The 22,063-nt window shown below is 40.9% G+C and overlaps 2 protein-coding genes across 2 annotated transcripts in view; one reads left to right on the top strand and one right to left on the bottom strand.

Moving 5' to 3' along the window:
• The window catches only part of NXPE3 (neurexophilin and PC-esterase domain family member 3), a 68,967-nt gene that overhangs the window by 33,661 nt on the left and 13,243 nt on the right, over positions 1-22,063 (top strand). Inside the window, exons 4-5 of the mRNA XM_061133938.1 lie at positions 12,252-13,006; positions 16,126-16,199. Coding sequence (XP_060989921.1) covers positions 12,252-13,006; positions 16,126-16,199 — 829 coding nt within the window. The remainder of the gene's footprint in view (positions 1-12,251; positions 13,007-16,125; positions 16,200-22,063) is intronic.
• On the bottom strand, positions 610-1,074 carry LOC133049890 (ubiquitin-ribosomal protein eS31 fusion protein-like). Its single transcript, XM_061133909.1, has one exon. It carries the CDS (start codon positions 1,072-1,074, stop codon positions 610-612), a length of 465 nt encoding a protein of 154 aa, XP_060989892.1.

A 22,063-nucleotide genomic window follows, 5' to 3' on the forward strand; every position in this document is an offset into this window, starting at 1 on the left:
AAATACACTGTTGCTGTTATTACTTTGAACAAAGTTGTTATCTGTTACAGTTAAAAATGAGAAAATAGAAGTTTTTTATTTTACCTTCAGTTATTCCTTCCCTGATGCTCTTCCCGTCTTTGTGTAGATCTGAGTTTCTGACCTATATAATTTCCTTACTTCTGAAGAGCTTCTTTTAACATTTCTTGCTAGACAAGTCTACTGGCAACAGAGTCTCTTAATTTTTGTTTGCCTGAGAAAGACTTTCTCTTTCACTTTTGAAGGATAATTTTTCTGGGTACAAGATTCTAGGTTGATGACTTTTTTCTTTCAATGTGTGAAGTATTTCACTCTACCCTGTTCTTGCTTGCATGGTTTCTGAGAAGTCAGATGTGATTCTTATATTTGCTTTGCTAAAAGTAAGGTTTTTTTTTTTTTTTTTCCCCCCTTTTGGTTTCTTTCAAGATATTTTATGTTTGATTTTCTACAGTTTGAATGCAATATGCCTGGATATAGTTATATTTTGTATTTATCCTGGTTTATGTTCTCTTTGCTTCCTGGATCGTTGGTTTGGTATCTGAATTTTTCTTTTTTTAATGTTAGCTCATGTCTTTATTCACCAGTATACAGTTACTTGTCTTCTGGTTTGTTGAAACAGTAGGTCAGACAACATTTGTCACAATAATGGCTGTCAAAATGACTGGCCATAAAAACTCCAGTACCACATTCATCTGAGGGACACTCCCGGCGAAGATGACAGATTTTGCCACGCTCATCCACCTTATAGTATTTCAGAACAGCCAGTTTAACCTTCTTCCTCTTACGCTTGTTCTTCTTGTGAGTGGTGTAAGACGTCTTCCTCTTTTTAGCACCACCACAAAGTTTCAACACAAGATGAAGAGTGGGCTCCTTTTGAATGTTGTAGGTCAAAGTACATCCATGTTCCAGTTGCTTGTCAGCAAAGATCAGTCTTTGCTGGTCAGGAGGAACTCCTTCCTTATCCTGGATCTTGGCCTTTACATTTTCTATTGTGTCCGAGGGCTCTACCTCAAGAGTGATGGTCTTCACTGTCAGGGTCTTCATGAAAATCTGCATCTTGGTGGTGGTTCCACTGCAGATAGCAGATCTGAAAGGGTGTCTGACTTTAATTTGGGGGAATTTTCAGTCATTATTACTGCAAATATTTCTTCTGTTATGTTTTTCTGATCCTTTTGATATTCCTATTTGGCATATCCCACCGCTCTTGAATATTCTATTCTCATTAAAAAAAATTTTTTTTTCTCTTTGCTTTTTAGTTTTGGAAGATTTCCTCAAATTCAGAGATTCTCTCCTTAGCTGTGTCCATTCTGCTAGTGAGCCTTTCAAAGACATTCTTCATTTCTGTTACCATGGTTTTACTATCTTGATTTCTTTCTTTGCTTTCTTTTTCCCCAGTATGTCCTTTTCTTTCTTTCTTTGGTTTTTTTTTTTCTTTTATTGAGGGGAGGGCCTTGCTGTGTGTCTTTTTGAATCTTAGTTTCCCAACTAGGGATTGAACCCAGGCCTTCAGCAGTGAAAATGTGGGGTCATAACCATTGGACATCCAGGTAATTCCCTTGAATTTCTTTTAATTTCTATTTTTCAAAGAAAAGTTTTATATTTACAACAAAATTGAGAGGAAGTGTTTTATATCTGGATCAGCCTATGAATAACCAGTGTTGTGACTGAACTGGCCCTTGTGGCTCTTATGATTGCAGGGTGCCCTCAGCATTAACCATCAGGAAACTGGGGGGAAAAAAAGAGCAAGGTGTATTACTCTTAGGTCCTGGAGGATACATGGCATGCCTGGGGCCACACACCTAGGTCATGGGAGAGAAAAAGAGAGAGAACATGGGCCTGAGGTTGTTTTTATTGGGCTCAAGGGTGGGCGCCTGGAATTTCATGGGTTTATTCTTTACTGGTGAACTTAAAACATGATTAGGAATTTAAAGCATGGGAAGAGAGAAACAAGTGGCCCAAAGGGTCATTTCTCTCAGTCAACCAAGATCCCTAAAATAAAGAAGCCTTGGGGGCAGGGGAAGAGCATGGCTCTTTATATCTCATCATGTGAATGTCTTGACAATCAAAGTTGAAGTCAGACACTTGCATTACAAAAGAGAAAATACAACTCTTGGGGCTTACACTGCAGAAGATTACAGGTAGTTACCATACACTCTGTCTTGATGTATGCATGGCCTCCCCTATTATTAACATCACTCACTGGAATGGCACTACTTTTTAAATTTTAACCAAGGCTGAACCTACACTGACACATCATAATCACCCAAGGTCCATAGTTTACTTTAGGATTCACTCTTCAGTTCAGTTCAGTTTAGTCGCTCAGTCGTATCTGACTCTGCAACCCCATGGACTGCAGCACACCAGGCCTCCCTGTCCATCACCAGCTCCTGGAGCTTACTCAAACTCATGTCCACTGAGTCAGTGATGCCATCCGACCATCTCATCCTCTGTCATCCCCTTCTCCTGCCTTTAATCTTTGCCAGCATCAGGGTCTTTTCCAATGAGTCAGTTCTTTGAATCAAGTGGCCAAACTATTGGAGTTTCAGCTTTAGCATCAGTCCTTCCAATGAATATTCAGGACTGATTTCCTTTAGGATGGACTGGTTGGATCTCCTTGCAGTCCAAGGGACTCTCAAGAGTCTTCTCCAACACCACAGTTCAAAAGCACCAATTCTTTGGTGCTTAGTTTTCTTTATAGTCCAACTCTCACATCCATACGTGACTACTGGAAAAACCATACTTTTGACTAGGTGGACCTTTGTTGGCAAAGTAATGTCTGCTTTTTAATATGCTGTCTAGGTTGGTGATAACTTTTCTTCCAAGGAGCAAGCGTCTTTGAATTTCATGGCTGCAATTGCCATCTGCAGTGATTTTGAGCCCAAAAAAATAAAGTCTGACACTGTTTCCATTGCTTCCCCATCTATTTGCCATGAAGTGATGGGCCTGGATGCCATGATCTGGTCCCAATTCTCTGAATGTTGAGTTTCAAGCCAACATTTTCACTTTCTTCTTTCATTTTCATCAAGAGCCTCTTTAGTTCTTCACTTTCTGCCATAAGGGTGGTGTCATCTGTATATCTGAGGTTATTGATATTTCTTCCAACAATCTTGATTCTAGCTTGTGCTTCCTCCAGCCCAGCGTTTCTCATGATGTACTCTGCATATAAGTTAAATAAGCAGGGTGACAATATACAGCCTTGATGTACTCCTTTTCCTATTTGGAACCAGTCTGTTGGTCCATGTCCAGTTCTAACTGTTGCTTCCTGACCTGCATGCAGATTTCTCAGGAGGCAGGTCAGGTGGTCTGGTATTCCCATCTCTTTCAGAATTTTCCACAGTTTATTGTGATCCACACAGTCAAAGGCTTTGGTGTAGTCAGTGAAGCAGAAGTAGATGTTTTTCTGGAATTCTCTTGCTTTTTCTATGATCCAGCGGATGTTGGCAATTTGATCTCTGGTTGCTCTGCCCTTTCTAAATCCAGCTTGAACATCAGGAAGTTCCCAGTTCACATACTGTTGAAGCCTGGCTTGGAGAATTTTGAGCATTACTTTACTAGCGTGTGAGATGAGTGCAATTGTGCGGTAGTTTGAGCATTCTTTGGCCTTGCCTTTCTTTGGGATTGGAATGAAAACTCACCTTTTTCAGTCCTGTGGCCACTGCTGAGTTTTCCAAATTTGCTGGCATATTGAGTGCAGCACTATCACAGCATCATCTTTTAGGATTTGAAATAGCTCAACTGGAATTCCATCACCTCCACTAACTTTGTTCATGGTGATGCTTCCTAAGGCCCACTTGACTTCGCATTGCAGGATGTCTGGCTTTAGGTGAGTGATCACACCATCATGATTATCTGGGTTGTGAAGATCTTTTTTGTATAGTTCTTCTGTGTATTCTCGCCACCTCTTCTTAATATCTTCTGGATTCACTCTTCGTGTTATACAGTCTATCAGTTTGGACAAATGTATAAGGATGTCTGCCAATCATTATAATTTCAGCTAGAGTATTTTTCCTTACTTAAAAAATCCTCTCTGCTCTGTCTGGCTTTTTTTTTGGTTTTTGATTCCTTCTTGGGGTTTTTACCTCTTTCTTTACCTTGCCCATTATTTCTTGCACGTTGTTTGCTTTTTCCATTAGAGCCCCTTAGCATATTAATCATAGTTGTTTCAAATTCATGGTCTGATAATTCCAACATTCTTGCCATTTTTCAGTCTGGTTCTGATGCTTGATCTGTGTTTTCACACTGTTTTTTTTTTTTTTTTCCTTTTAGTATGTCTTGTAATTTTTTGCTGAAAGCTGGACAGGAGGTACTGCCTAAAAGGAACTCCAGTAAACAGACTTTTCATGATGTGGAGATGAAATGTGGGGGAGGTGAAGCATCTTATAATCCTGTGATCTTCAGTCCTTTAATGAGTCTGTGAACTTCAGAGTTGCTTCTTAGTCTCAGCCCCCCACCCCTCCACCAACTCTTAAATTGGATGGAATGTTTAGAATGGACTGGTGTTGGGTATGTCCTTTACCTCAGTTTGGTTAGGCTCTGATAAAACCCCAGTAGGTTAGGCTCTGGTAAAATAGTTTTTCTTGGGGGCAGGCCTTGTTAAAAAAAAAAAGAATAGAATCCTCTGACATCCAGTAGTTCCCCATCCACAGTGTCACCTTCTGTGGTTTCAGTTACCCCTGGTTAACTGTGATCCGAGAATATTAAATGGAAGAAGTCCAGAAATAAACAACTTACCCATTTGAAATTGTGCTGAGCTGCATGATAAGCTCTTGTGCCGTCCTGCTCTCTCCCACCCAGCATCCTCAACCACTGACATCATCCTGGCTGAGTACAGGATCACCTGAAGCAGATGACCCTGCTTCTGACATTATTATCGTCAGAAGGTCAGTAGTAGCCTGACGCTGCGTCTCGCTGCTTTTGTCCTTCACCTCGCCTCCTCTCATCACATAGGGATTTTAACCTTTTACCTCATCATGAGAAGATGGAAAAGTACACCACGATTGGATATTTTGAGGGAGAGAGAGAAACCACATTCATGTAACTTTTTTTTTCCCCCCCTGGGTGATGATTTAAAAAAAAATTTTTTTTTCATTTATTTTTATTAGTTGGAGGCTAATTACTTCACAACATTGCAGTGGGTTTTGTCATACATTGACATGAATCAGCCATGGAGTTACATGTGTTCCCCATCCCGATCCCCCCTCCCACCTCCCTCTCTACCCGATTCCTCTGGGTCTTCCCAGTGCACCAGGCCCGAGCACTTGTCTCATGCATCCCACGTGGGCTGGTGATCTGTTTCCCTATAGATAATATACATGCTATTCTCTCGAAACATCCCACCCTTGCCTTCTCCCACAGAGTCCAAAAGTCTGTTCTGTACATCTGTGTCTCTTTTTCTGTTTTGCATATAGGGTTATCATTACCATCTTTCTAAATTCCATATATATGTGTTAGTATGCTGTAATGATCTTTATCTTTCTGGCTTACTTCACTCTGTATAAGGGGCTCCAGCTTCATCCATCTCATTAGAACTGATTCAAATGAATTCTTTTCAACGGCTGAGTAATATTCCATGGTGTATATGTACCACAGCTTCCTTATCCATTCGTCTGCTGATGGGCATCTAGGTTGCTTCCATGTCCTGGCTATTATAAACAGTGCTGCGATGAACATTGGGGTGCACGTGTCTCTTTCAGATCTGGTTTCCTCGGTGTGTATGCCCAGGAGTGGGATTGCTGGGTCATATGGCAGTTCTATTTCCAGTTTTTTAAGAAATCTCCACACTGTTTTCCATAGTGGCTGTATTAGTTTGCATTCCCACCAACAGTGTAAGAGGGTTCCCTTTTCTCCACACCCTCTCCAGCATTTATTGCTTGTAGACTTTTGGATAGCAGCCATCCTGACTGGCGTGTAATGGTACCTCATTGTGGTTTTGATTTGCATTTCTCTGATAATGAGTGATGTTGAGCATCTTTTCATGTGTTTGTTAGCCATCTGTATGTCTTCTTTGGAGAAATGTCTGTTTAGTTCTTTGTCCTATTTTTTGATTGGGTCATTTATTTTTCTGGAATTGAGCTTCAGGAGTTGCTTGTATATTTTTGAGATTAATCCTTTGTCTGTTGCTTCATTTGCTATTATTTTCTCCCAATCTGCGGGCTGTCTTTTCACCTTACTTATAGTTTCCTTTGTAGTGCAAAAGCTTTTAAGTTTCATTATGTCCCATTTGTTTATTTTTGCTTTTATTTCCGATGTTCTGGGAGGTGGGTCACAGAGGATCCTGCTGTGATTCATGTCGGAGAGTGTTTTGCCTATGTTCTCCTCTAGGAGTTTTATAGTTTCTGGTCTTACATTTAGATCTTTAATCCATTTTGAGTTTATTTTTGTGTATGGTGTTAGAAAGTGTTCTAGTTTCATTCTTTTACAAGTGGTTGACCAGTTTTCCCAGCACCACTTGTTAAAGAGGTTGTCTTTTTTCCATTGTATATCCTTGCCTCCTTTGTCAAAGATAAGGTGTCCATAGGTTTGTGGATTTATCTCTAGGCTTTCTATTCTGTTCCATTGATCTATGTTTCTGTCTTTGTGTCAGTACCATACTGTCTTGATGACTGTGGCTTTGTAGTAGAGTCTGAAGTCAGGCAGGTTGATTCCTCCAGTTCCATTCTTCTTTCTCAAGATTACTTTGGCTATTTGAGGTTTTTTTTAATTTCCATACAAATTGTGAAATTCTTTGGTCTAGTTCTGTGAAAAATACCGTTGGTAGCTTGATAGGGATTGCATTGAATCTATAGATTGCTTTGGGTAGAATAGCCATTTTGACAATATTGATTCTTCCAATCCATGAACACGGTATATTTCTCCATCTGTTTGTGTCCTCTTTGATTTCTTTCATCAGTGTTTTATAGTTTTCTATGTATAGGTCTTTTGTTTCTTTAGGTAGATGTACTCCTAAGTATTTTATTCTTTTTGTTGCAATGGTGAATGGTTTCCTTAATTTCTCTTTCTGTTTTTTCATTGTTAGTGTATAGGAATGCAAGGGATTTCTGTGTGTTAATTTTATATCCTGCAACTTTACTATATTCATTGATTAGCTCTAATAATTTTCTGGTAGAGTCTTTAGGGTTTTCTATGTAGAGGATCATGTCATCTGCAAACAGTGAGCGTTTCACTTCTTCTTTTCCTATCTGGATTCCTTTTACTTCTTTTTCTGCTCTGATTGCTGTGGCCAAAACTTCCAACACTATGTTGAATAGTAGTGGTGAGAGTGGGCACCCTTGTCTTGTTCCTGATTTCAGGGGAAATGCTTTCAGTTTTTCACCATTGAGGGTGATGCTTGCTGTGGGTTTGTCGTATATAGCTTTTATTATGTTGAGGTATGTTCCTTCTATTCCTGCTTTCTGGAGAGAGAATTTTAATCATAAATGAGTGTTGAATTTTGTCAAAGGCTTTCTCTGCATCTATTGAGATAATCATATGGTTTTTATCTTTCAATTTGTTAATGTGGTGTATTACATTGATTGATTTGTGGATATTAAAGAATCCTTGCATTCCTGGGATAAAGCCCACTTGGTCATGGTGTATGATTTTTTTAATATGTTTTTGGATTCTGTTTGCTAGAATTTTGTGAAGAATTTTTGCATCTATGTTCATCAGTGATATTGGCCTGTAGTTTTCTTTTTTTGGTCATCTTTGTCTGGTTTTGGAATTAGGGTGATGGTGGCCTCATAGAATGAGTTTGGAAGTTTACCTTCATCTGCAATTTTCTGGAAGAGTTTGAGTAAGATAGGTGTTAGCTCTTCTCTAAATTTTTGGTAGAATTCAGCTGTGAAGCCATCAGGTCCTGGGCTTTTGTTTGCTGGAAGATTTTTGATTACAGGTTCTATTTCCTTGCTTGTGATGGGTCTGTTAAGATCTTCTGTTTCTTCCTGTTTCAGTTTTGGAAAGTTATACTTTTCTAAGAATTTGTCCATTTCATCCAAGTTGTCCATTTTATTGGCATAGAGCTGCTGGTAGTAGTCTCTTATGATCCTTTGTATTTCAGTGTTGTCTGTTGTGATCTCTCCATTTTCATTTCTAATTTTGTTAATTTGGTTCTTCTCTCTTTCTTTCTTAATGAGTCTTGCTAATGGTTTGTCAATTTTGTTTATTTTTTCAGAAAACCAGCTTTTAGCTTTGTTGAGTTTTGCTATGGTCTCTTTAGTTTCTTTTGCATTTATTTCTGCCCTAATTTTTAAGATTTCTTTCCTTCTGCTAACCCTGGGGTTCTTCATTTCTTCCTTCTCTAATTGCTTTAGGTGTAGAGTTAGGTTATTTATTTGGCTTTTTTCTTGTTTCTTGATGTAAGCCTGTAACGCTATGAACCTTCCCCTTAGCACTGCTTTTACAGTGTCCCATAGGTTTTGGGTTGTTGTGTTTTCATTTTCATTCATTTCTATACATATTTTGATTTCTTTTTTGATTTCTTCTATGATTTGTTGGTTATTCAGAAGCGTGTTATTTAGCCTCCATATGTTTGAATTTTTAACAATTTTTTTTTCCTGTAATTGAGATGTAATCTTACTGTACTGTGGTCAGAAAAGATGACTGGAATGATTTCAATTTTTTTGAATTTTCCAAGACCAGATTTATGGCCCAGGATGTGATCTATTCTGGAGAAGGTTCCATGTGCACTTGAGAAAAAGGTGAAGTTGATTGTTTTGGGGTGAAATGTCCTATAGATATCAATTAGGTCTAGCTGGTCCATTGTGTCATTTAAGGTTTGTGTTTCCTTGTTGATTTTCTGTTTAGTTGATCTATCCATAGTTGTGAGTGGGGTATTAAAGTCTCCCACTATTATTGTGTTACTATTAATTTCCTCTTTCATACTTGTTAGTGTTTGCCGCACATATTGCGGTACTCCTATGTTGGGTGCATATATATTCATAATTGTTATATCTTCTTCTTGAATTGATCCTTTGATCATTATGTAGTGTCCTTCTTTGTCTCTTTTCACAGCCTTTATTTGAAAGTCTATATTATCTGATATGAGTATTGTGACTCCTGCTTTCTTTTGGTCTCCGTTTGCATGAAATATTTTTTCCAGCCCTTCACTTTTAGTCTGTATGTGTCTCTTGTTTTGAGGTGGGTCTCTTGTAGACAGCATATATAGGGGTCTTGTTTTTGTATCCATTCAGCCAATCTTTGTCTTTTGGTTGGGGCATTCAACCCATTTACATTTAAGGTAATTATTGATAGGTGTGGTCCCGTTGCCATTTACTTTGCTGTTTTGGGTTCATGTTTATACAACCTTTCTGCATTTCCTGTCTAGAGAAGATCCTTTAGCATTTGTTGAAGAGCTGGTTTGGTGGTGCTGAATTCTCTCAGCTTTTGCTTATCTGTAAAGCTTTTGAATTCTCCTTCATATCTGAATGAGATCCTTGCTGGATACAGTAATCTAGGTTGTAGGTTATTCTCTTTCATTACCTTAAGTATGTCCTGCCATTCCCTTCTGGCCTGGAGGGTTTCTATTGATAGATTAGCTGTTATCCTTATGGGAATCCCTTTGTGTGTTATTTGTTGTTTCTCCCTTGCTGCTTTTAATATTTGTTCTTTGTGTTTGATCTTTGTTAATTTGATTAATATGTGTCTTGGGGTGTTTCGCCTTGGGTTTATCCTGTTTGGGACTCTCTGGGTTTCTTGGACTTGTGTGGCTATTTCCTTCCCCATTTTAGGGAAGTTTTCAGCTATTATCTCCTCGAGTATTTTCTCATGGCCTTTCTTTTTGTCTTCTTCTTCTGGGACTCCTATGATTCGAATGTTGGGGCGTTTCATTTTGTCCCAGAGGTCCCTGAGGTTGTCCTCATTTCTTTTGATCCTTTTTTCTTTTTTCCTCTCTGCTTCATTGATTTCCACCATTTTATCTTCTACCTCACTTATCCTATCTTCTGTCTCCGTTATTCTCCTCTTGGTTCCCTCCAGAGTGTTTTTGATCTCATTCATTGCATTATTCATTTTTAAATGACTCTTTTTTATTTCTTCTAGGTCTTTATTAAACATTTCTTGCATCTTTTCAATCTTTGTCTCCAGGCTATTTATCTGTAACTCCATTTTGTTTTCAAGATTTTGGATCATTTTTATTATCATTATTCTAAATTCTTTTTCAGGTAGATTCCCTATCTCCTCCTCTTTTGTTTGACTTGGTGGGCATTTTTCATGTTCCTTTACCTGTTGGGTATTTGTCTGCCTTTTCATCTTGTTTAGATTGCTGTGTCTGGAGTGGGCTTTCTGTATTCTGGAGGTCTGTGGTTCCTTTTTATTGTGGAGGTTTTACCCAGTGGGTGGGGTTGGACGATTGGCTTGTCAAGGTTTCCTGGTTAGGGAAGCTTGTGTCGGTGTTCTGGTGCGTGGAACTTGATTTCTTCTCTTTGGAGAGCAATGGAGTGCCCAGTAATGAGTTTTGAGATGGGTCTATGTGTTCGGTGTGACCTTGGGCAGCCTGTATGTTGACATTCAGGGCTATGTTCGTGCGTTGCTGGAGAATTTGCATGGTATGTCTTGCTCTAAAACTTATTGGCTCTTGCGTGGTGGTTGGTTTCAGTGTGGGTATGGAGGCTTTTGGATGGTCTCTTATTACTTAAATTTCCATGTAGTCACGAGGTTTCTGGTGATCTCAGGTTTTGGGCTTAAGTCTCCTGCCTCTGGATTTCAGTTTTATTCTTCCTGTAGTCTCAAGATTTCTCCTACTATACAGCCCTGATAAGAAAACTTCTAGGTTAATGGCGAAAAGATTCTCCCCTGTTAGGGACACCCAGAGAGGTTCACAGAGTTACATGAAGAGGAGGAGAGGGAGGAGGGAGATAGAGATGAGCAGGAGGAGAAAAAGGGGGACTCAAGAGGAGAGAGACAGATCTACACAGCTGTCTGTTCCCAGAGTGTTCTCCGTAGCCCAGTCACCTACAAAGATTCACAGAGTTGGACTGGGAAGAGAAGGGGAAAGGAGGAAATAGAGGTGTTCTGAGGTAGAAAACAGAGAGTCAAGATTGGGAGAGAATAATCAACACACTCCTGAATAAAAATGGGAACTGAATTTCGGTTTAAAAATAGGGCTTCTCTCTCTTTTTTTTTTTTGTAAGGTTATAGTGTATTGAAAATGAAAATTAAAGAGTAGTAGAGGAGTAATAGAGGACTTTAAAAGGAAATAGAGAAAAAGAAAAATAGAAAATCGAAGAGAAACAGGAAAAAAAAAGACAAGAAAAAAAATTTTTTTCCTAATTAAAAAAATCATAAAAATCTATGAAAATGAAAGTTAAGGAGTAATGGGGGAGTAATAGGGAATTTTAAAAGAAATTAAAAGAGAAAAAAGAAAAAAGAAAAAAAAAAGTAAAAATATATCTAGGAATTTCTCTGGAGCTGTTGCGGTCAGTGTGGGGTTCGGCTCAGTTTCAGATAGCTCCTCGTTCCAGCTTACACTTCTCGATATCTACAGGCCCCTTCCCATGTAGTCGGTGTTACCTCCTTTTGAAGACAATGGGTTGCTTTTCTGGGCACCTGATGACCTCAGCTAGCGATCAGAAGTTGTTTTGTGAAGTTTGCTCTGCGTTCAGTTATTCTTTTGATGAATTTGTAGGAGAGAAAGTGGTCTCCCCGTCGTATTCCTCCGCCAAATTGGCTCCTTCCCCACATTCATGTAACTTTTATTACAGCAAATTATTATAATTATTAGTTTTATAATTATTATTAGTTATCATTGTTCAGAGCTTCCCTAGGGACTCAGATGGTACAGAATCTGCCTACCATGTGGGAGACCCAGGTTCAATCCCTGGATTGGGAAGATCTACTGGAGAAGGGAATAGCTACCCACTCTTACTGTGCCTAATTTATAAATTAAGCTTTATCATAGGTATATATGTATAAGAAAAAGCAGTATATACGGAGTTTGGTATGACCCACAGTTTCAGGCATCCACTGGGGGGTCTTGGACATATCCCCTGAGGATAAAGGAAAACTACTGCACTTCAGAATGATTCCTTTCCCCCATCTCCTTCTGGAAGCACCAAAGGGGTTTTTCTCTGATATTTGCTGTGAGACCCTTATAAAACTGGTGAGCTGTGGTTTTTTTTGAAACAATGTCGTCCCAATAAAGTTTTTTTTTTTCCCCCAGTAAGTTTTATTAAAATATAAACTGAAGCAGGGATTTATTTGGTTGGCATAGGGAGATTTGTCATAGCTGTGGTTTCTGTTTTTTGCGTTTTTCTCTGCAGTACTTGGACCACGAGACCGCTTCAGCCACGTTCATAGACAGTGGTGGACAGTTCGTGTCCTCCCAGGTGGTAAGAAGCAGCCGGAATCCTTACTGCGGCTATGAGCGCCAGATCCTGTCCAGCCGGGAGCGCCTGGAAGAGGACTCCTTGTTGGCCGCCTTGCAGTGGCAGGAGCCGGACGTGGGCCCAGTCCCCTTTCTGAAGAGCACTGATCCTTCTTCCAGCTATTTTGTCATCTTGAACTCTGCAGCCTTCTTCAGGGTGGGAAGCCAGCTAGAGGTGCTGGTTCATGTGCAGGATTTTCAAAGAAAGCCCAAGAAATATGGCGGAGACTACCTGCAGGCCAGAATCCACTCCCCTAGGCTCCAGGCGGGGGCCGTGGGCAGAGTGGTGGACTACCAGAACGGGTTTTACAAGGTCTTTTTCACTCTGCTCTGGCCAGGTCAAGTTAAAGTGTCCATATCTCTGGTCCACCCCAGTGAAGGGATCCGAGTTCTTCAGAACCTGCAGGAAAAGAAACCAGATAGGGTCTATTTCAAGAGCCTCTTCCGCTCAGGGAGGATTTCTGAAACTACGGAGTGTAACGTGTGTCTTCCTGGGAGTCTTCCCCTTTGCAACTACACAGACCTCTACACTGGGGAACCCTGGTTCTGCGTCAAACCAAAGAAGCTCCCTTGTAGCAGCAGAATTAACCATTTCAAAGGCGGATACCTGAAGGGCCTCCTCACTGCTCCAGAGAATGCTTTCTTCCAGAGGTATGTGCTCCTTGTCCTAGGTGGGGATTGAAGAGTCCCTTTCCACTGTCTTTGTCCCACTTAGGAGACTTTCTTATTTCGGTTATGTGCTTCTTACATCTCTCTCAAACTTGGCCCAATTCAGGAGAGGTGGTAAGAAAATAAAGGTTGATATTTTGTGATTAGTATGTTTATTTCAGGGACTTCCCTGGTGGCTCAGATGGTAAGGAATCCGCCTGCAATGCAGGAGACCTGGGTTCAATCCCTGTGTTGGGAAGATCCCTTGGAGAAGAGAATGGCTACGCACTCCAATATTCTTGCCTGGAGAATCACATGGACAGAGGAGCCTGGCAGGCTACAGTCCATGGGATTGCAGAGAGACATGACTGAGTGACTAATACACATACACACATATGCTTATTTCAGTTCAAATTAAATACCTTAAATTTTTGTTCTTGTAGCTTAACATCTTTTGCTTCAGAACTACATAGCATGTCTGTAGCTGTATAAGCAAGATCACTTATTCACAGAACAGATAAAAAAATCATCTAAGAACAGGGCTACTAGAGGTCTTACAGTCAAGCTAACGTTTTAGCTTCATGTCTCAGAAACTGAAAAAAGTCTTAAGTGTCACATTATTTGTTATTAAAATCATATGAACATTTATTGATAGGAAAAGGTAGGAATATGGTAACATTGCTGGATTGATTTAATGATAAGCATGAAGATTGAAGGCAGGAGGAGAAAGGGACGACCGAGGATGAGACGTTTGGATGGCATCACTGACTCGCTGGACGTGAGTTTGAGCAAGTTCCAGGAGTCGGTGATGAACAGGGAAGCCTGGTGTACTGCAGTCCATGGGGCTGAAAAGAGCTGGACACGACTGAACTACTGAACTGAACTGAACTGATGGGAAACCAGGAATATCACATCGAATTTTATTTTTCAAGTTAATAGCTATTGAAATTTTTGCATTATTGAGCACATATTCCTATTTTTGAACATAGGTATGAAACTTTTTCAGTATAACGATCAATATATGGCATAATATGCAGAAGGAAGTATATAGAACCAGTATGAGGTAAAATTTCCATTTTCTTCAACATTACACGCCTGTGTGTGTGCATGCTCTGAAGCTTCAGTCATGTCCGACTGTTTGCGACCCTACAGACAGGACTGTAGCTCCCCAGGCTCCTCTGTCCATGGGATTCTCCAGGCAAGAATACTGGAGTTGATTGCCATACCCTCCAGGAGATCTTCCCGACCCAGGGATTGAACTTGAGTCTCTCACGTCTCCTGCATTGACAGGCTGGTTCTTTATCACTAGTGCCTAAAATAAAATAACATTCCTAAGAAATAAAAAAGGTAGAAAAATTGCATAGTCAGAAAGTATAATTATTTGAAAGAATGTAAAATGCTTTTTATCTTTAAATGATATATATACTTTAAAAATATTCCCTTGTAGAGGTGGTTGTTGTTGTTTTAGTTGCTAAGTGGTATCCATCTATTTTGTGACCCCATGAACTGTAGCCTGCCAGGTTCCTCTGTCCATGGGACTCTAGGCAAGAATACTGGAGTTGATTGCCATGCCCTCCGGGGGATCTTCCTGACCAGGAATCAAACCCACGTCTCCTGTATCTCCTGCGTTGGTAGGCAGATTCTTTACCACTGAGCCACCTGAGAAGTCCGTGTAGTCTGTAGCAGCTTCAAAAATAAAGTTCTGATTTTTTGTTTTTCCCATGGTCAGCTTTTGGTGGCAGAAGTTTAAATCCATTATTTGCTAGACCCATGCCATGCTTTCAGAAGCCCAGCAGAGGGCGCACTGCTCCCAGTATATTTACTGTACTAGTCTTCCTAGGGTTTTTGTGTGTGTGTGTGTGTAGCTCAATACAAAAGGTCTTTGGTTTTATTTTTTAATTAGGCACATTATTTATCAATAGGAGTGGTAAGGAACCCACCCACTAACGCAGGAGACATAAGAGATGTAGGTTTGACCCCTGGGTTGGGAACATCTGAAGGAGGATGTGACAACCCACTCCAGTATTCTTGCCAGGAGAATCCCATGGAAAGAGGAGCCCGGTGGGCTACAGTTTATAGAATTGCACAGAGTCAGACTTAGCTTTTACACACCATGAGCAGATTATTTTATTTCTGTGTACTTTTTGCCTCTGTATAAAGAGTGTCCAGTTACCCCCTTTTAGGAGCATGTTGTCAATCTACCTACGGGCTTAGCAGAGTGGAAGAAGCATAGCTTGTAATTTACTGAAATGCCACGTGGAAAAAAAGTGGGGAAGAGTTTAGAGAAGTAAGTTAGTGTAAACATTTTTAAATGTTCCTAACACCAAATCCTATTATTAAAACCAGAAAACACCTGTGAATCCAGAAGGATAAAATAATATCTGTCCTTGCCTTTACTTGCATATCCTGGATGAGGCTGGCTGATGTAGTAGAACCAGCCAGATCTGTAGTAGAATCACATAAAAAATTCTACTTACTTAGAAGTTTGCTGGGAAAGTGTTTGAAGTGGCATAGGTTTTTTAAAACAAAACAGTTGACAGAATCCTGATATAGATTTTAATTTTTACAATTTTACTCCGTTAAAAATCCGAAATTTTGCATTAGGCTAACTAAAAAGAAAAAGAGAAAGATTGACATTGATCGTTTGAGGGATGGATGAGTCCCCAGTTAGGATTCCTCTCTAGGCAAGGCCTAAGGGATCTGACTTAATGCTCCATAGTCTTGTAGCCTGAAAACCAAGTAGTGACAAAGTAGGCATGGTCATCGGTGTGAGCCGTTCTCTGAGCCCAAGGGATTAAGTGATTCAAATAGAATCTGTTATTTTGGAGTTTTCAACCTAAGGGTGAAGCAGTGAAAAATTAAGAACCTGTTTTAATTCTTATTCAGTTTATGTGTCCATATAACCTGCTTATTATAAGATACCTAATTTATTAATTATCAGTTGTATGAATTAGCATTTATAAGGATTTTCATCTTTAGAAAGCTCTTTGAAATCCCATCTATTTAAAAATTTGCAAATAAAGATGCATGTTGAAAAATAAATGTTCCTAAATTTAAATAAATAAATTAATTCCTTAAATTAAATAAATTTGAGCTTGTACTCCTTTTATTCCTCTTTCAAGTGGTGTCAATATCAAAATGCCAATCAACTCCAGTGGACCTGATTGGGTGACGGTGATCCCCAGGAATGTAAAAGGTAAAGAGGAGCAAATGTGATGATTTGTTATTTTCTTGCTCAGTGTGTTGAGTCTCTGTAGTTTCCCTGAAGATATAAAGCCCCCCTTTAATTTGCCCTGGTTACTACTGGGCGTGGTTTGTGTTCTAACAACCTTTCCAGGTGATTCTGATCCACTGGTCCAGGATATTATTAAGATATTATTAAGAGTAAGAGGATGAAATGTAGAAGATGAAATATATGTGTTTTGTTTTTTGCAGAATAGTTATAATGAACTATAGTCACTTGTATAAAAGAAGGGTGAGCATTATTTTTTTTTTAATTTATTTATTTGGCTTTGTCGGGTCTTAACTGAGGCATGTGAACTCTTAGTTGTGGCATGTGGGATCTAGTGCTCTGACCAGGGATCGATCATGGGCCCCTTGCATTGGGAGCGCAGAGTCTTAGCCCCTGGACCACCAGGGAAGTCCCAGGGATGAACATTATTAAGGAGCTTACGTATTGGAAGGTGGTCACCCCTTTGGCTCCGATCAGGTGCAGAGGGAAGGTGAGGTCCTTTTAGCTATTGAAAGCTTGTATGTGGTATCCCACAAAGCAGAGAGTGCAAGCGCTAGTGCCACAAGGATGAGGTGTGGAATACACGTGAACCTACAGTGTGAGTATCAGCCACACACACAGCTTGTGTAAGTGGTGGGGAGGAACTGCGGAGCCGGGACCGTCTAGAGGTGGCAGCCTCTCTGTTCCTACACGTAGCCGATAGGCAACAGTGTGGACCCAACAGAGCCGGGTCAGAAGGTTTTTTTTTCCATCAAAAACCTGAAGTCTTAATTTTTGAATGTGCATCTCCAGATTTCAAAACATTGGCATCCCGTTAAAAGCTTAAAAAAAAAAATATTGTGTGGGCTAAATAAAACTTGTGGTCTCGATGCAGGCAGGACCCTGCCAGTCTGTATTTCTGGTGTTCACTGTCAGTTGCCACAAGAAATCCCCATCTTTTCCTCATGAAGAGCTGTATTCGATTTACTTGAACCCAATGAGTTCCTAATTTTAGAGGATGCAAATGTGAAACATCATGAATGGAAATTGCTTGCCTTTTATCGGCCAGGCCTTCCATTCCACAGTCGAGATGTCAGTAAACATGATATCCCCCAGAGTACTGTATCCCTACACACTCACATCTGTCACTTCTGGAGGCTCTGACCCACCAACACGTCTGACCCTCTGTTCCACAGCCCTGGTTGTCTAGCTCACTAGATTCAGTCACTAGTGAGGCTTTTGATGGGTTTTTAGAAGACGAAAGAAGTCATGAATCAGTAGGAGCAGGGTACCCTGGCTTGGATGGGTGCCCTGTGACCCTGTGATGTCCCCAGTTGTCCAGTGGGATGGTCAGTGGGAGGAGCTTTTAGATGGTTTGCTTGCACCTGACTGGTCTTAGAGTTCAGCCAGGAAGTGGTCGTGGCTTTGTGCAAGGAGAAATAGAAAGGCCTTCTTAAATGAACAGTGCAAAGAAGTAGGGAAAAACAATAGGATGGGAAAGACTAGAGATCTCTTCAAGAAAACTGGAGAGATCAAGGGAATATTCCATGGGCAAAATAAAGGACAGAAATGGTAAGTACCTAACAGAAGCAGAACAGATTAAGAAGAGATGGCAAGAATACACAAAAGAACTGTACAAAAAAGATCTTAATGACCTGGATAACTGCAATGGTGTGGTCACTTGCCTAGTGAAGTGAGTGTGAAGGCAAGTGGGCCTTTGGAAGTATCACTACAGACAGAGCTAGTGGAGGTGATGGAATTCCAGCTGAGCTATTTCAAATCCTAAAAGATGATGCTGTGAAAGTGCCGCACTCAATGTGTCGGCAAATTTGGAAAACTCAACAGTCGCCACAGGACTGGAAAAGTTCAGTTTTCATTCCAGTCCCAAAGAAAGGCAATGCCAAAGAATGCTCAAACTACTATATGATTGCCCTCAGTCTGCTTGCTGATAAGGTTATGCTCAAAATCCTTCAAGCCAGGCTTCTAACAGTATGTGAACCGAGGACTTCCACGTGTACATCTTGATTTAGAAAAGGCAGAAGAACCAGAGATCAAATTGCCAACATTTCTTGGATCATAGAGAAAGCAAGGGAATTCCAGAAAAAATCTACTTCTGCCTTATTGACTATGCCAAAGCCTTTGACTGTGTGGATCACAACAAATCGGAAAATTCTTAGAGATGGGAATACCATACCACCTTAGCTGTTTCCCGAGAAACCTGTATGTAGGTCAAGAAGCAACGGAACTGGACCTGGAACAATGGACTGGTTCAAAGTTGAGAAAGGAATAAGAGAAAGCTTTGTATTGTTACTCTGTTTATTTAACTTATATGTTAAATCATGTGAAATGCACGGCTGGATGAAGCACAAGCTGGAATCAAGATTGGGCAGAAATATCAACAACCTCAGATATGCAGATGGTACTGCTCTAATGACAGAAAGTAAAGAGGAACTAAAGAGTGTCTTCATGAAGGTGAAAAAGGAGAGTGAACAAGCTGGCTTAAAGCTCAACATTCAAAAAAACTAAGATCATGGCATCTGGTCCCATCATTTCATGGCAAATAGAAGGGGAAAAAGTGGAAGCAGTGACAGATTTTCTTTTCTTGTGCTCTGAAATCACCACAGATGGTGACTACAGCCATGAAATTAAAAGACACTTTTAATTTCATATTAAAAAGCAGAGACATCACTTTGCCAACAAAGGTGCATATAGTCAAAGCTATGGTTTTTCCAGTGGTCATGTATAGATGTGAACTTGGACCATAAAGAAGGCTGAAGAATTGATACATTTGAATTGTGGTGCTGGAGAAGACTCGAGAATCACTTGGACTGCAAGGGGATCAAACCAGTCAGCCTTAAAGGAAATCAACCCTGAATATTCATTGGAAGGACTGATGCTGAAACTGAAGCTCCAGTCCTTTGGCCGCCTGATGTAAAGAGCCAATTCATTGGAAAAGACCCTGATGCTGGGAAAGATTGAAGGCAGGAGAAGAGGGGGATGACGGAGGATGAGATGATTGGATAGCATCACTGACTCAATGAGTTTGAGCAAATTCTGGGAGATAGTGAAGGACAAGGAAGCCTGGCATGCTGCAGTCTGTAGGGTTGCAAAGAGTCTGACACGACTGAGCCACTGAACAACTAAGATTTTGTTTAGAGAAAAGAAAGATTCAGTAACCAGTGAGGCTTTGATGGGTTTTTAGAGGAAGAAAGAAACCATAAATCAGTAGGAGCAGGGTACCCTGGCTTTGAGAAAAGTGTTTCAGAGCAGGTCAACAACTGGAAAGAAAAGAGGACAGTTACTTTGTGTAATAACGAAGTCCAGCATGGGGCAATGTCATCGATGTTCAGCTTAGTGACCAGCAGAGGGCGCTCAGAGATCCTCAATGAAGGGCTCCCAGTCTTAGAGTTTCATTCCTTTTCCCTCCCTCCTTGCCTTCCTCCCTAATTCCGCCATTCCCTTTGTCCTCTTTTTAAAATGTCTTGTTTTCTGTTTGTTTGAGACTTAGATAAGAGTCGTGGAAATAGTGCCAAGCTCCTATGTAGACGCCACCCAGTTTCCCCTTACCCTGACTTCTTAAGAAATCACAGCTGTGCTTGGTCGCTTAGTCATGTCTGACTCTGCGTTCCCATGGACTGTCGCCCTCCAGGCTTCTCTGTCCATGAGGATTCTCCAGGCAAGAATACTGGAGTGGGTTGCCATTTACTTTCCCAGGGGATCTTCCTGACCCAGGGATCGAACCCAGGTCTCCTGCATTGCAGGCAGATTCTTTACCCTCTGAGCCAGCAGGGAATCCCAAGAATACTGGAGTGGGCATCCTATCCGTTCTCCGAGGGATTTTCCTGACCCAGGAATCGAACCTGGGCCTCCTGCGTTGCAGGCGGATTCTTTACCAGTGAGCTACCAGGGAAGCCCAAGAAATCACACAACACTTAACGAAAATAAGAATGGAACATCTGTGTAACATTATTGATTAAACTATTGGGTTTTATTTGGATTTCATCAGTTTTCCGACAGATGTCTGTTTTTTGGTTCCAGAATGCAGTGCGGACCCCACATTGCTTTTAGTTGTACGTTTCCTTAATCTCCCCACTGGGGCAGATCCTCAGACTCTTGTCTTCCATGACCTTGACACTTCTGAGGAGCACTGGTCAGATATTTCTTTTTTTTTTTTTAGGTGGTTTTTAGCTTATGTTTTATATATGAAAACAATTAGGTCATGTCACACAAAACAAAAGCAGGTACAACAGTGAAGATGAATCGTGAAAACCAGATCAATTATTTTTAGCATGTCTCTTAACTTTTCGTTCCCCTGGCTTCTTGTCTTCTGTGTTTGAGTCTTGAACTTGAGGTAACCACTTGAGGGGATGCCGGCGATAAATGGGCCATGGAGGAAGTATCAGTGAACACGAAAAAGCAAATCCAGCCATAACTATATAGACAGTCCACCCGAACTGTTCAGCCAGATACCTGTAGATAAATCCAACTATTGCAGAAAAAAGAATAATTCCCTGAAACATCTGTTCAGCTAGCTTCTGGCCCTTGTAATCCATTTGCGTGGGCAGTGAGCTCAGATGCTCCAACATGTCTGGTTCTGAAGGCGGGCAGCAGAGCAAGAGCAGCCAGGACTCAGGGATGCTAGGGTCCGGGGTCAGCTTCTGCTGACGGGTCCAGTTCCGTGGGCCTGACGAGTGGAGGGCTCCAGATATTTCTTAGACTCTGCCTGAATTTGATTTTGTTTCATGTTTTCTTATGAGTGGGATGAGGTTATGCATTTTTGGAAAGAATAGGACAGGCATGATGTTGTATCCTTCTGCGGAGGTACATGATGTCCATATTGCTAACGATACCTTGATCACCTGGTCTAAGTGGTGTCTACCAGGTTTTCCACTGTAAACTAATTATTTTCATCTTTGTATTTACATGGTATTCTGGGGAGATACTTTGAGGCTGTGGGAGGCTAAATAATGGCCCCTAAAGACATTGTTGTTCAGTTGCTCAGTCATGTCTGACTCTTGGCGACCACGTGTCCATCGAATCAGTGTTGCCATCCAACCCTCTCATCTCCTCGGTCGTCCCCTTCTCCTCTGCCCTCAGTCTTTCCCAGCATCAGGATCTTTTCCAATGAGTCGACTCTTCCCATCAGGTGGCCAGATTACTGGAGCTTCAGCTTCAGCATCAGTCCTTCCAATGAATATTCAGGGTTGGTTTCCTTTAGGATGGACTGGTTTGATCTCCTTGCAGCCCAAGGGACTCTCAAAATGTCCAGATCTTAGTCCCTCAAATTTGTGGGTGTTATGTGTTATATGGCTAAAGAATGTGTTATATGGCTAAAGAAACTTTGCCAGTGTGATTAAGTGGAGGTTTTTGGGCTGGGGAGAGAGTATCTGGATTATCTGAGTGGGCCCTAAACGCAGTTGAAAGTGTCATTTTAAGAGGGAGGCAGAGGGAGGCTTCCTACAGAAGACAGAAGGCCATGTGAAGATGGAAGCAGAGAGAGATTTGAGGATGTCATGACCTTGGCTTTAGTAATGGAGAAGGGGACCATGAGCCACAGAATGCAGCTCTAGAAAAGGCAAGGAAATGGATTCTTCCCTAGAGCCTCCAGAGAGAGTGTGGCTCTGCCCACAGCTTAGTTCTGGCCCGGTGGTACTGAATTTGGAGTTCTGGCCGTCAGTTCTGTAAGACAATACATTTGTGCTGTTCTCAGCCAAATTTGTGGTAATTTGTTACAGCAACCACAGGAAATTAACAATACAGAAGCTCTGTAAAACATTCTGTGCTTGTTTAAACTTTCATCTCCTGACTTTAGCATTCATCACCCCATCGTCCCTGTAGCAGTTACTTCA

The sequence above is a fragment of the Dama dama genome, chromosome 31 (genome assembly GCF_033118175.1).
Source record: "Dama dama isolate Ldn47 chromosome 31, ASM3311817v1, whole genome shotgun sequence".
Taxonomy (NCBI): domain Eukaryota; kingdom Metazoa; phylum Chordata; class Mammalia; order Artiodactyla; family Cervidae; genus Dama; species Dama dama.

Coding starts and splice junctions, on each gene's coding strand:
- LOC133049890 (XM_061133909.1), bottom strand. CDS start 1,074: ATGCAGATTTTCATGAAGACCCTGACAGTGAAGACCATCACTCTTGAG.